This window comes from Chionomys nivalis, chromosome 24, assembly GCF_950005125.1.
Source record: "Chionomys nivalis chromosome 24, mChiNiv1.1, whole genome shotgun sequence".
Classification (NCBI taxonomy): domain Eukaryota; kingdom Metazoa; phylum Chordata; class Mammalia; order Rodentia; family Cricetidae; genus Chionomys; species Chionomys nivalis.
In genome coordinates this window covers 18,121,704-18,136,043 of record NC_080109.1, presented here as the reverse complement: position 1 = coordinate 18,136,043, position 14,340 = coordinate 18,121,704, and the positions used below count along the sequence as shown (strand labels likewise).

The 14,340-nt window shown below is 37.3% G+C and overlaps 1 protein-coding gene across 1 annotated transcript; it reads left to right on the top strand.

Annotated features, from left to right (window-relative positions):
* The first annotated feature begins 1,791 nt into the window (after nucleotides 1-1,791).
* Nucleotides 1,792-10,958, top strand: LOC130866075 (arylacetamide deacetylase-like). The gene is made up of 5 exons (XM_057757327.1): nucleotides 1,792-1,926; nucleotides 4,921-5,143; nucleotides 7,599-7,668; nucleotides 8,648-8,819; nucleotides 10,362-10,958. Exons 1-5 carry the CDS (start codon nucleotides 1,792-1,794, stop codon nucleotides 10,956-10,958), a joined length of 1,197 nt encoding a protein of 398 aa, XP_057613310.1.
* The last annotated feature ends 3,382 nt before the right edge of the window (nucleotides 10,959-14,340 follow it).

Here is a 14,340-nt window from a genome sequence, read left to right as displayed (position 1 = left end):
TTGCTCCAAATTGAGTCTCTGTCTCTACCTCGATCCATCGCCAGATGAAGGTTCTAAGGTGATATGTAAGATATTCATCAGTATAGGATAGGGTCATTTCAGGTTCCCTCTCCTCAGTTGCCCAAGGTACCAGCTGGGGACATCTCCCTGGACACCTGCGAACCCCTCTAGAGTCAAGTCTTTTGCCAACCCTAAGATGGCTCCCTTAGTTAGGATATATACTTCGCTGCTCCCGTATCCACCCTTCCTATATCCCAACCATCCCAATCCCCCAAGCTCCTCCCATCCTCCCCTTCTCACGTTTCTCATCCCATTTTCCCTTAGCCCCATGCCACCTCACCCGCAAGATCCCAGTTTTTGCCCTGCAATCTTGTCTACTTCCCCTCTCCAGGCAGATGACTATACGATTTTCTTTGGGTTCACTTTCTTATTTAGCTTCTCTAGGATCACAAATTATATGCTCAATGTCCTTTATTTATTTCTAGAAACCGATTATGAGTGAGTACATCCCATGTTCCTCTTTTTGGGTCTGGGATACCTCACTCAGGATAGTGTTTTCTATTTCCATCCATTTGCACGCAAAATTCGAGAAGTCATTGTTTTTTACCGCTGAGTAGTACTCTAATATGTATATATTCCACACTTTCTTCATCCATTCCTCCATTGAAGGGCGTCTAGGTTGTTTCTAGGTTCTGGCTATTACAAACAATGCTGCCAGGACCACGAGGGATGCACCCACCCACTGTGACAGTGGAACTGATTTATTGGGAGCCCACCAAGGCCAGCTGGTCTGGGACTGAATAAGCATGGGTTGAAACTGGACTCTCTGAGCATGGCGGACAATGAAGGCTGATGAGAAGCCAAGGACAATGGCACTAGGTTTCCATCCTAATACATGAACTGGCTTTGTGGGAGCTTAGCCTGTTTAGACCCTCACCTTCCCAGACGTAGATAGAAGACCTTCGTCTTCCCGCAGGGCAGGGAATTTGGACTGCTCTTCAGTATCGAGAGGGAGAGGGAATGGTGTGGGGGGAGGAGAAGAGGAGTGGGGATGGGGGAGGGGAGTAGGGGGAGGTGGCAATATTTGGGAGGAGGGGAGGGAAATGGGAAACAAGGAGCAGGTGGAAATTTTAATTAAAAATAAAAAAAAGAAAAAAAAAGAAAGTAAAGAGAAACAGGTTTTACAAGAGAATTGTACAGACTAGAATCAACTGAGCTGTAAACAGGGAGGGAAAATGATGCAATTCTATCACAATCTCAAAATAAAAGAAGTAAAACAAAAAAGAATTTCCTAAGCAGTGCAATTGAACACTCATAACACCCCCCGCCCCCAGCAGGGGACATAGTAAGGCACAGAGGGAATAAAGAGGAAGGAACTTCCTTTTCAAAGTTTGCATTGCTTTAAAGGTGCCCTTAGTCTTCTCTTAGTTTACAATTGATGCACACACTGGGTTTTCTGTTTCTTTCAATACAGTTTATACACAAAACAGAGAGTCTGAAGGCGTTATTTTTCTTATGGTTACATTTCTTTACAAAGTAGCATAGAAACAGGATCTGATTCCTAGATTGCAAGTGTAACTTGGAGAGAGAAATTCTGTTTTGAAAACTCTTTGCGTGGGGATTATGATAAGAACAACAGGTTTTGGAGAGCTTTTGCAAGAACCAATTGTGCAGTGGAATTTGTACTTAATAAGTTAGATAACACTTTATGGCAGGTTAAAATTCAACCTCTAAAAATTTGAAAACAGCTTCATTTGCTGTCCTGCCAAAGTATAATGAGCAGAGAGAAACATGGGGAGAACCATTTTGCTTCTCATCTCTGTGGTCCTTGTAGCTTATTATGTTTATACCCCTCTTCCAGGTGATATTGAGGAGCCTTGGAAACTGATACTCGAAATAACAACAGAAAACGTATTCATGGATTTGGTAAGTTCTATAAGAACAAACAGTAAGTTCTGAACTTTATCGGCCTTATGAATACTGAATAATTTAACAGAAAGAAAATAGAGTTTGAGAAGTTTCTTAGCATGCTCTGTCTCCAGGTTTAATCCCTGTGTAGATAGCAACAGGGAAGAAGTTAAAAGAGGAGAAAGAAGAGAGAGCAAGGATGGAGAGTGTGTGCTGTATGGTACTGTCAGGTGAAGCTGCTTAAAGTATCAACTTCAGGGAAGGAGAAGGGAATAGAACTCTGTTTAATTACAGAAGTCTGGGTAGAACTCTTCGACTGGTAACAGTGTATTATTCTTTTCTTTCTTCTGGTTAGCAATAATCTTACAACATCTCTCTGTGTAGGCCTTGAGTTCCTATGATTCTGCCTTTTGATAGTCTATGATATTTTAAGAATTCATTTCTTAAGTAGTGTACCATATAGTCTTATATACTAAATGTCATTTTGTTAGTGTACCATATAGTCTAATGTATTTGTGATTACAGTTCCATGTTTATTTCCTTTTTGAATACTCGCACTGTTTATTTATAGTAAATATCATTTTACTTGAATGTTATGTGTACATTTGTTGTATTGTTAACTTGGTTGTTCATGGACAGTTTTCAACTATGTCTTGGGAATGCAGTTAAATCATTTTTATTTAATTTTCATATCTAAGGATTCTTAACGCTATAATGTCTATGTATATAGATATATTCAATATTTAACTTACAAAACTACATGTAGTCTCTTGGAACTTCCTGACCAACAATGCAAAGGGAGGTATACCATGTCTGGGCATTTTGTTTGATAGTCTATAGCTTCTGTGGGGTGTCAGTATTGTGGAGTAATTCCATATATATATACACATGTATATACAGTCTTCATGTATGAATTCTTCTTAGTCGGTATTCTACTGCTGTGAAGAGGCACCATAACCACAGAAACTCTTATTAAAGAAAGCATTTAATTGGTGCTTGCTTACAGTTTCAGAGGTTTAGTCTATAGTCATGGTGGGAAGCATGGTGACATAAAGTCATGTTAATGGAAGAATAGCTGAGAGTAGTTCTATATTCAGATCTTCAGTCAGCAAGAAGATAGAAAAAGTGGGGCTGTCTTGAGCTTCTGATACCTCAAAACTCAAATACAGTTGTAGACTTCCTCCAACAAGGCCACTCCTCCTAATAGTGCCATTCCCTATAAGCATATATGGGGCATTTCTATTCAAACTCTCACTTTCCACTCCCTGCCATGTAGGCCTGTAGTCATATTGTATTGTAAAAATGCATTCAGTCCAACTTCAAAGTCCCTGTAGTCTATGACAGATTCAATGCTGTTTAAAACTCCAAAGTTCAAGGTCTCTTCTGAGACTGAAGGCAATCTCTGTCCCTTCCTTTCCTCTCTCTTCTCTCCCTAAGTTTTCCTCTCCTCTCTTCATATTTCTTTCCCTCCTTCCTTTAATTGCTGCTTTTGAAAAAATAGTTATTAAATATTCTTAACTGGGCCTAAATGAAATGTAGGCATTTAAGAATTAACTCTAAAACCTCGAATTGAAAAAGTAACTTAATTTTAATACAAAGCCAGTATATAATGATTCAAAACTCTCAAAATGGTCCTAGTGTCCAATCATATACAGAGAATGTGGATATGTTTCATTATTTAAAATAAATTTTAAATCTTTCATGTATGTATCTGGGACCATTAATAAGCATGTTTTAGTAAAATATAATATATAGGAGCAATTTAATATGATTTTATTCCTGAGCCTTTGCTAAGAGTATGGTTATTTCTTGTTTTGACATTTTATTGTATTCTTAATTTTTTGCTTGTTTGTTATGGTTTTGATTTTAGTGTGTTTTCTTTTCTTTTGAGAGGGAGCATAAAGTTGGATGGGTAGGGAGTTCGGGAGATTTTGATTTGAAGAAAGGGGAAAACATAATCAAAATATAGTGTATGAAAAAACTTTTAAAGAAAAATTGCAATGTGTTTATCAAAAGTAAAATACTCTATATAACATGTGAAATTATATATGTGAAAATTATAAAAAGAATGTATGTCAGGTTTTGATGACAAAATTATGAAAAGCATAAAGTGTTTTAGATGGTAATGGCACAGGCAGACATGCATACTAATAGGAATTCACATTAGAAAAGCTATTTAATATTTGACAAAGATTCCAAAACACATACTGGAGAAAAGACAGCATCTTCAATAAATAATGCTGGGACATCTGCATGTGAACATATAGAGAAAACCATTATCTATCATACAACACAGAAATATCAACTCCAAATGCGTCAGCTAACTCCATGTGAAACCTGAAATGTTGAAACTGCTAGAAGAAAGTGCAGGCAGTCCTACATGACATCGTGTGGGAAAGGACTTTCTGAGTGAGACACCTGTTACCTAGAAATTAATAACAACAATTGGAAAATGGCGCTTCAAAAAACTGAAAAGTTCCTGAGCAGCCAGGAAAACTCTCAGCTGCATGAAGAGGAAGCCCTTAGTGGGAGAGACTCTTTGCCAGGTACAGGATATTTGATAGAAGGCTAATACCTAGGATATAAAAACACTTGGAAGCAAAAATTCAAAGAAACAAATGACAAAATTGATATTAATTTTAAAAAAGGGGCTGGAGAGATGGCTCAGCATTTATGAGCGCTGACTAGTCTTCCAGATGATCTAGATTCAATTCCCAGCATCCACATGACAGCTCACAACTATCTGTAACCCAGTTCCAGGGTCCCTGGCACCTTCATACAAACATGAATGTTAATGAACAAAACACTAATATACATAAATTTAAAAAATGAAAATAAGTATATTTTGTAAAATACACAAATTAACATCACATAATAAGTCTACAGCACTACCCTATACCTCAGGCTCAGGGAACATCATCTACAAGTGGGCAGACTCTAAAGGGACTCAGCAGTCTGCACACACACACACACACACACACGATTTTAATCATTTTTCTCCTCTTCATTTAGGCTTCTATTGCTGAACTTCTGGGGATCAATCATCTCATGAGCACAATACAATTGTTTAGTAAATTTCAAGAAGTCCCAGCCACTTCTGATGAAAATGTCACTGTAATAGACACGGCTTTCAGCAGTGTTCCTGTTCGCATATACATGCCCAAAAGGAAGTCAGAGACTCTCAGGAGGGGCCTGTTTTATATTCATGGTGGTGGCTGGTGTTTGGGGAGTGCTGGTACGTACCTTTCCTTGAGCATTTTTATTTGCTCCACAAAATGTGATATACTCCACATTAAAAACTTATATATGTTAGTTATAGTAATATAACAGGTATAATAATGCTTCAATTGGTTGAAATTCTTTCTTTTCTGAAATGCGTTCTTTTCTGAAATGTGTATTCATACCTACTAAGAACTGTAGACAATTTCAGGTACGAAGAGAAAAGGCTTCTTGAATATATGGTTTTATTATTGTGGAATTGATGGAATGCTCTAGTGAGAAACAAAGTGGGGGTGAACTGAACAGTGGAGAAATATCAAATTGAGATGGTGACTGTGGTCTTTTATAAAGTGTTAATCTGAAGGAAGTGTGATGGAGGAAGGTCATTGGCTAATAAAGAAACTGCTTTGGCCCATTTGATAGGCCAGCCTTTAGGTGGGTGGAGTAAACAGAACAAAATGCTGGGAGGAAAAGGAAGTGAGCTCAGATGCAGGGCAGCTCCTCTGAGAGACAGACGCCATGCTCTCCTCTCCAGAGCAGATGCGATGAAGCTCCGACCCAGGATGGACGTAGGGCTAGAATCTTCCCGGTAAGCGCACATTGGGGTGCTACACACATAAATAGAAATGGGCCAAGCAGTGTTTAAAAGAATACAATTTGTGTGTTGTTATTTTGGGGCATAAGCTAGCCAGGCTATCAGGAGCTGGGGCGGCAGGAACACAGCCCGCAGCTCCCACAACAGAAGTGAGAACAAAAGTGTTAGTTATAAAAATCACACAGTTGAACTACTATTTTTATTTGATTTTATATATTTGATTTGTTACATGTAGATTCTATAATATGATATTTTACTACATATAATTTTATTTATTATAATTTTACTTTATTGAATGTAAATAAATCGCATATAACTAGTATAGCAAATATACCTTACATATTTTATAATGTACACATGCAATAATAGCATGAGTAGAGTATAATATCTTTATAACTTGATTTTAAGATTGAGGGATAAAAGGTGTTCTGGAATTTGAGTTGAGACTTGAGGAAGGGAATAATTTCTTTTGACCTTGAGAACATGGGAGGTAATTACTATTTTCCTTCTTCCTCGGGTATCATCTACCACTGGTCCAAGAGGGTAGAAGGGGCAGAAATGGAGAACAGGGTTCAGACGGCTATGGATACCACAGAGCTAGCCCTCCAGGATATGACTTTTGGGAGACAACTCAACTTTATTACAGAGTATATGAAATATACAGGTTTGGAGATGATAACTGGGGAATCCCTAATTCGTGTTAAATAGCATACTCCTATCATAAAGCTGGGTTAGTGGCTGCACAGCCCTATGAAAATGGCTAAGGACTATATAATTACTATGATATAACAGGGGACCCCTCAAATGGGTCATGCTTGAGATAAGTCAGACATCTGGGCCTAGAGACATTTTCCAGATAAGGCCATGAAGAGAGCAGGCAGCCTCACTGGGGAGGGAGTCCTTTCTGTTGCTGAGCTTGGAGAGAGCTGCCGGGCCATGTGCATGTTCTGAACAGGAGGCCCTCCCAACATCTCCCTTTTTATTTTATAAGGGAGAGGTGTCATTATAAGCCCTGAGGAGCCTGTTTTCTGTATCAGAAGGGTCCAGGGTCTTGTAGTGTATCATGACCTGATTGGTGGTAATAAATTGGTGGCTGATCTGCCACTGGAAGAACTGAATAAAGCAGGAAACAAGCATCAGAATAAAACGTAGTACAACTGGAGGAGTAATAAAGAGTAGGAGCCAGGGAAACAAGGGGTATGGCACCAACTCGATGGGTTGGAATTTGCAGAGCAGGTCTTCGCAGAGTTTGGGGGTGGTCAGCTGACTTAGTTTCAAACACATTTGATTCATCTACACAGAAACAACGTTCTTCCCCTGATATAAAGGAAGTTCCCCCCATTGTCAGCAGTTATTAGATCCAGACCTGGCAATGATTGGGCAATGGGGCATTTATCAGAAGCATCTGATTATCAGCTGCAGGTGAAGAGACAACGAGCATTCATATCAGCTGGACTGCTGCATATCAGCCTCAGCAAGTCCACAGCTCAGTAGCTTATAGTAGGGGCGTACTCATGTAGACTTTCAACACTTAACACTTGCTAAATGCAAAAAGATATGGATATTCAATAGAAGAGCAGTGGTTTAGACTAGGCAGTGTGAAGCTAATAGAGCAAGCCCCTGACTGTGTCTATGTGAAAATGGCTGAGGATTCATTTTCTACAATGACGATGAAGTGCTGCAAACAGAAGCAGTTGTAACCTGTCTGTGAGGAGCAATGTGCACTGCTGTGCTTTTTTTTTGGTCTGGTTTTTGTTTTTTTTTTTTGGTTTTTCGAGACAGGGTTTCTCTGTAGCTTTGGCACTGCTGTGCTTTTGATGACATGCTTTTCCAGAAGTTCACTTGACAGTCTCTCACTCTGTTTTCTCAATTTCAGCTCTTTCTTTGTATGACCTTCTAGCAAGACAGACAGCTGATAGACTCGATGCTATTGTCGTGTCAACTGAGTAAGACTATGGTTTGCTTCTTCAATGTTTAGTTGTATGTTTTGTGTAGCAAGAAACTAACATTCTTGGTCATTTTTGGCTTTTATTGTGGTTATTTCTGGAATATTTTAACTGAAATTAAGAGAGTGAGCAAAGAGAAAGTGAACTCAAGTTGGCAAGAATAGACTCAGAGAAAACAAACAAAAAGGAAAATACAACACTTAAAATCAACCAGGACTGAAAAAAGAAAGTTCAGAAATCATTAGAACACAATAACACCGGTGCATAACACGTACCAGTGACCTGCATAGCCTCCTTCAGCAGACTGAGTACTTACTTAGTGAATCACAGGCAAATAAGGTTTGAAACTTTGTCTGGAGACTTTGTACATGTTATATACTATTAATTCAGTTTAGTTTATCTGTGTGTGAACTGAGAAACATATATTTTCTACACAATGTGGTCTTTCTCAGGATTTTTTGGCAAACTGCACTTAAGGGGTTAATTTACCATATGCCATGGCAAAATCATTACCGAAAGCAATTTATCCTCAAGCTACACGTGGAAACAGGCAAATCTCATACTATAGAATAATTGATAAGAAATCAATTTGATAGGAACAAATTGAATAACTAAGTAATTAATAAAACAGTGGTCACATAGTTCTTTTATATTAGGTAAAGTTCAAACATTAAATTAATAAGATTTGTTTGTCACTGACTAATTTCCAAAAAATATAAAAACAGTAAAATGAAAATGCTGGAAAATGTATTATCTTCTATATTTTTCATTCTTTTATTTTTGCCTTGAGGAGAATTCGATTTTTTTATTTAGTTTTTATTAGTAAAATGATGAAATCAGCCAAGATTATGGGGTGAAGTATATGCATGGGTATATAGCTAACTAAAAATGTGTTTATTAAAAGAAAATTGGCATTATATTAGAGAGATGCCATATGAAATTAAGTTTCATTCATTTGAAACTATTATTCTTTGAACAGCTATGGCTTGGCCCCCAAATATCATTTCCCACGTCAGTTTGAAGATGTATACAGTGCCTTACGATGGTTCTTACAAGAAGACATTCTTGAAAGATATGGTGTAGATCCTCGAAGAGTTGGTGTAGCTGGGGACAGTGCTGGTGGGAACTTGGCTGCAGCTGTGACCCAACAGGTTTGTTTGAGATCGTAAAACACCCTTTATATAAATATATTTGCTTCAGACCTTTAAACGTTCAGTGAAAACATGCTACTTTTATTACCCAGTTAAAATACTAGAGAAACACCTGTACTGATGTTAGGAAACATTTGTCTATATAGTGTTTCTAAGTGTGCTCTATGTCAGTGTTTTCTTTTTTTATATATTATAACAAAATACAATTTCTAGGCTTTTGGTTGAATATGATTATTATGGTCAGTTAGGTATCATCCTGTACCTATTATGGGTTATACTAGTAAAGTTAATCAATGACACTAGTCACCAAAATTGTGAACGTGGTAACTGTAATATTACCAGTTGTAGGATGCCAGAACTAATTTCATACCTCTTGATAATGGAATAATGAAATTTTCCAAAGGAGAAATATTAGTATAAAGAACTAAGAATATAATTCATCAGTTTATAGCTACCTTTTGCTTGACAGAAGATTGATAATTTTCAGATCTGAGTTGCTCATAAACTTTTAGGATAGTTAGCTACTATGAGGAGGACATTTTGTTGCCACACACTGCTACATTTAAAGTACCTTCTTTATTTCCAGAGAAAAGAAGCTACAAATTCTGTGGTTTGTTCTTTTATCTGTAAAACAAGTGTAGGACATATTCCACATATGAATTCTACATTGTATATGCCTCATTGCTCTGAAAGGCAGCCAGGTACAACATGAGTAACACATCAAGAGGCAAGAAGTTTTGGAACTGTAGCAGTACCCAATTGTGGATTTGTCCCTTTATCCTAATCACTTTAGGCATGTACTTGTTTTCCTTGTTGTGTTATAAACCCTTTTTTCATAAATTCCAACTTCTGTCATTTTTAAAGATTTCTGACTCATAGTTACTTAATATCTATATAAAATATCATTTAATATGCTATAGACTGTCACAGACTAAAAAGAAGCAGAAAATTTCTAGACCTGAAATATTTTCAAGACCAAACGCTCCATGAAGTAAATCCTAACTTCATTGTCTTGTCTTTGGTAACATGCACTACTTAAAGGACACCTGTTCCTGAGAAGAGTGTTGGTACCCACTCAGGGCTACAACTGTGATGTTAAATAGAAGAACCTCCTCTCATTCATTCTTTTTGGTGGGAGATGCATAAACCACCCACTCTCTAGTATGTTGAGATTATTGACTCTTGGTGTCAGAGAAAAACAATGTTCATAATATTTAGAGACTTGCTTGTCATCATCTTCCCTGAATTTTGGCTAGTTACCATGTTTAACAATACATGACTTGCCAAAATTATAGAAGTACTTTCTGGAGAAATATACCATAGCATGTTCTTGTTATTTTTTGAAATTGAAACGTGTGTATTGTGTAAAATATTTCTACATGATGTCAATAATTGCATTAAGAAATATAGAAAATTGGAAATTCTGTGAGATATTTTTGTTGTATTTGATTATCTGAATTTATCTCATCTTTACATATTATTTCTAGTTGAAAATAGACCTATTAAAATATTCATTTCAATGTAATTTTTATTCCTTTTCAGCTCATACAGGATCCAGATGTCAAGACAAAACTCAAGGTTCAGGCCTTAATATATCCTGCCCTTCAGGCTCTTGATATAAATTTACCATCGTATCTAGAAGGTTCATATTTTCCATTGTTAACCCCCTCGGTGATGGCCAGGTTTTGGAGTGAATACTTTACTACAGACCGAACCCTGGAGAAAGCCATGCTTCTCAACCAACATGTACCTCTGGAATCCAGCCATCTGTTGCAGTTTGTGAACTGGAGTTCCTTACTCCCTGAGAGATATAAGAAAGGTCATGTCTACAAGAGTCCCACTCCTGGTAGTTCAGAACTGTCTAAAAAGTATCCAGGATTCCTCGATGTGAAGGCATGCCCTCTGTTGGCCAACGACAACACTTTGAGTCACTTACCTCTGACCTATATCATCACTTGTCAGTATGATGTCCTAAGAGATGATGGACTCATGTATGTGACGCGGCTTCAGAATGTTGGCGTTCAGGTGACACATCACCACATTGAGGATGGATTCCATGGAGCATTTACTCTTCATGGTTATAAAATTGCACACAAGATGCAAAATCAGTACTTGAGTTGGCTTATGAAAAATCTATAGCAAAACCTATTCAATCATTTGTTGAAGATACATAAATAACAACACAAGAAATAAACTGGGAAAAACTGATTTTTAAGTGTTTATATCCTGTTTAAAACCTCTGTTGTTCCTATGGAGTTGGTAGCTTCTGTGTTTTGTTACTGTTATTTATTATTAAGAGACATCTTTCTATTTTATCCCTCCTCCTGTATTTACCTACAGAAACACACCTGCCAACCAGGGTTTTACATAGGTGCTGACCATCCAAATCCATGTACTCATGCTTGTGAAGCAGGTGCTTTACCAACTGGGCAATGTGTCCAGGTCCAAATTCTGTAACAATTCTACTATGAACTTTTACTATCCATTATTATTATACATGTAAGAAAATTGGGGCTTAAAGAAGTGAAAAAATAACATGTTCTAAATCTAGATACCATTTGCAGGAATGATACTCAAGTCCATGTAATGGCAACACCAATGGCTTCAGATTTGGAAACTAAACTTTGTTTTATACTTTATCATTAAAATGAAATTTGATCATAGTTGCCCTATTCTTTTGATGTATACTTTAAGCTAGGCTTCAAAGTAATGCATAATTTATATAGTTTCTGAAGTTTCATGCTACCCAATGCTTAATTTAAATTATTTTAATGTTGATAACATTTTATCAGTTCATTAATACTGAGGAGAATTTCACCTTTTAGTTCAAAATCCATGTGCTTATAACAAATGTGCATATTTCCTACTGTTCTTCTTTTATATTTCCAAGAAAATGAGGTTTTGCATACAGCATTCTGTTCACAAGTAGATCCACAAAGTAGTAACATTAATTTCTGAATTCTCTAGTTTCCTCTCCTACTGATTCAATGAAAATGCTCTGATTGTGTGGTTAAGTTCAATACATTATACTAATCTCTTTTCTGCTCTTATGAGCTTGCATGCATATCTATTTCTTGCACCAGTAAAATGGATGCAATTATGCTTCGTTAATAGGATTAGGTAACAAATGAAATAATTTAAATATTCAATGGGAAATTTTTATATAATACATTAAGAACTATAGAAGTATATTTCAGGTAAGGAGGTTCCTGGATTCTGAGTCCCAAATCTACATTTCTCAGCTCCCTTAGCTCTAAAGATGACAAGTCTCAAGTCCACAGACCTCCAACTCCTAACCCACACTTTTACTCAACTAGTTAGCTTCAGATGTTCAATCCTAGCCCTGAAACAGAAACAACATGAAAACTCAGAAGACCATGTGTCCTTCAAAAATTACTAATCCCAGAATAAGGGGCCTGAAGAATATGACCTAGAAAAATAATCAGGCAAATAAATGAAAAAATGATTGTAACTATGTACAAACAGCTCAAGAGAGATTGGAGTATACCCCCAAAATAACAAAAACATAAAACTGAAATAAACAAGGAGGTCAATCCATGATGCAAAATTACTACACATCAATAAAGAGAAGTACTACAGAAAACCCAACTGGAAGGATGGTGGAAATGAAAAACTCAGGGAACCAAATACAAATCTCAGTAGAGTCTCGTGATATAGAAGTCCTGCTTTTGTGTTGCTTTCATTGGTTAATAAAGAAACTGCTTTGGGCCTGTTGATAGGGCAGAATTTAGGTAGGCAGGAAAGACTGGGAGAAAGAAGGACAGACTCAGAAAGAGGCCATGGATTCACTATCAGAGATAGACTTGCTTTGCTGGTAAGCCACTGCTACGTGGCAATACACAGATTAATAGAGATGGGTTAAATTAAGGTGTAAGACTTAGTCAGTAATAAGCTGGGGTTAATGGGTCAAGCAGTGATTTAATTAAATCAAGCAGTTTCTGTGTGGTTATGAAAGATCCCTTAAAGGATGAAATGTTAATCTTTTCAGATGGTACTTCCCTTGGAAGTGCAGCATATGCTGTTGATAATAAGGGACATGTAGTGCAAAAAGATCTGGCCTTAGCTAAAATAGTTGAGCTACAAGCTGTTGCTGTGGTATTCCAGCTTTCTGCAAATAATGCATTTACTTTATATACTGACAGTCATTATGTTTTTAAAGCTCTTCAGATATTGGAAACTGTTCTATGCACTGGGGCTAGGAAGAAGAAGGTTAAAATGTTGTTCCAGTAAAATCAAGATGCCATTCACCAAAGGAAATTGCCATGCCTTTGGGGTAATATTAAAGCACATCCAAATCTTCCTGGTCCATTGGCTGAAGGTAATGCTCTAGCTGATAAGTTTACAAAGTTGCTATATTTCAAGTTAGCTTGCTCAACAATCACATGCTTTACATCATCAAAATAGTAAAAGTTTAAGGAAACAGTTTGGATTAACAAGAGAAATTATTCACTGGATTGTTAAGGAATATGATATATGCCCACAACATTTACCTGCACCTTACCTGGGAGTAAATTTTTGAGTTTTGCTTCATAATCATTTATGGCAAATTGCTGTAGGAAGTATTACAACCTGTATTTGCCGGGTTACTGGGGTGTGGCCTCTCTTACTATTTACAGGGAAGCTGAGATTGTGCATGCACCTCTTCCCTCTCATTTCCCTGGCTCTCTGCCCGGTTGGCTGCTCCTTTGGGTCGCGTGATTCAAACAGTCGAGCGGAGAACTCTGATTTGTGAGTTTACCCTTTAATAAATGCCCATTTCTTATTTCTGAGCTAGCATGTGATTTCTTTTAAGTGTTTGGCAGCCTTAACTCACGGAACACCTGGTACAGCAAATCATATCGCAGAGTTTGACATGTTAAGATATGTACATGTAACATTTGATATATATTTAGGTTTCTTAGTGTCCTCTGCACAAACTAGAGAAGCCCCTAAGCATGTAATAACTCATTGCTTATAGTGTTTTTTATACATGGGAATTCCTAAAATTATAAAAACAGGCAATGGGTCTGGATATGTTAATAAAGCATTTCACCTATTTGATCCCAATGGAATATCAAACCTAAAACAGGAATTCCTTATAATTCTTAAGGAAAAGGAATTGTGGAGTGCCAAGGCTCCTTGAAAACACAGCTTCAAAAGATAAAAAAAAAAATGAGACTTATACCCTCAGTTGCTACATAATGCCTGAAATAGTTCCCTTTTACCTAAATTTCTTGAATATGGATGCCCATCAACAATCTGCCATGGACAGATCTTGGCATGACAGTACCAAAGTGACCTTCGCTAAAGCAAAGTAGAAAGACCGTTGCACTGGATTATGGAAAGGACACTGCCCTGTATCAGGGGCGTGTCTGTGATTTTTCACAGAAAGAGGCTAAAGCAAAATGGCTCCTGGAATGTCTAGTCTGATATATACAGCAAAGAAAATGCCAGCCCTGATGATGTCGTAGCCACTGATGGTCCACAGAAGAGCTGGAGTGAAAATCCTGAACCTATGTTC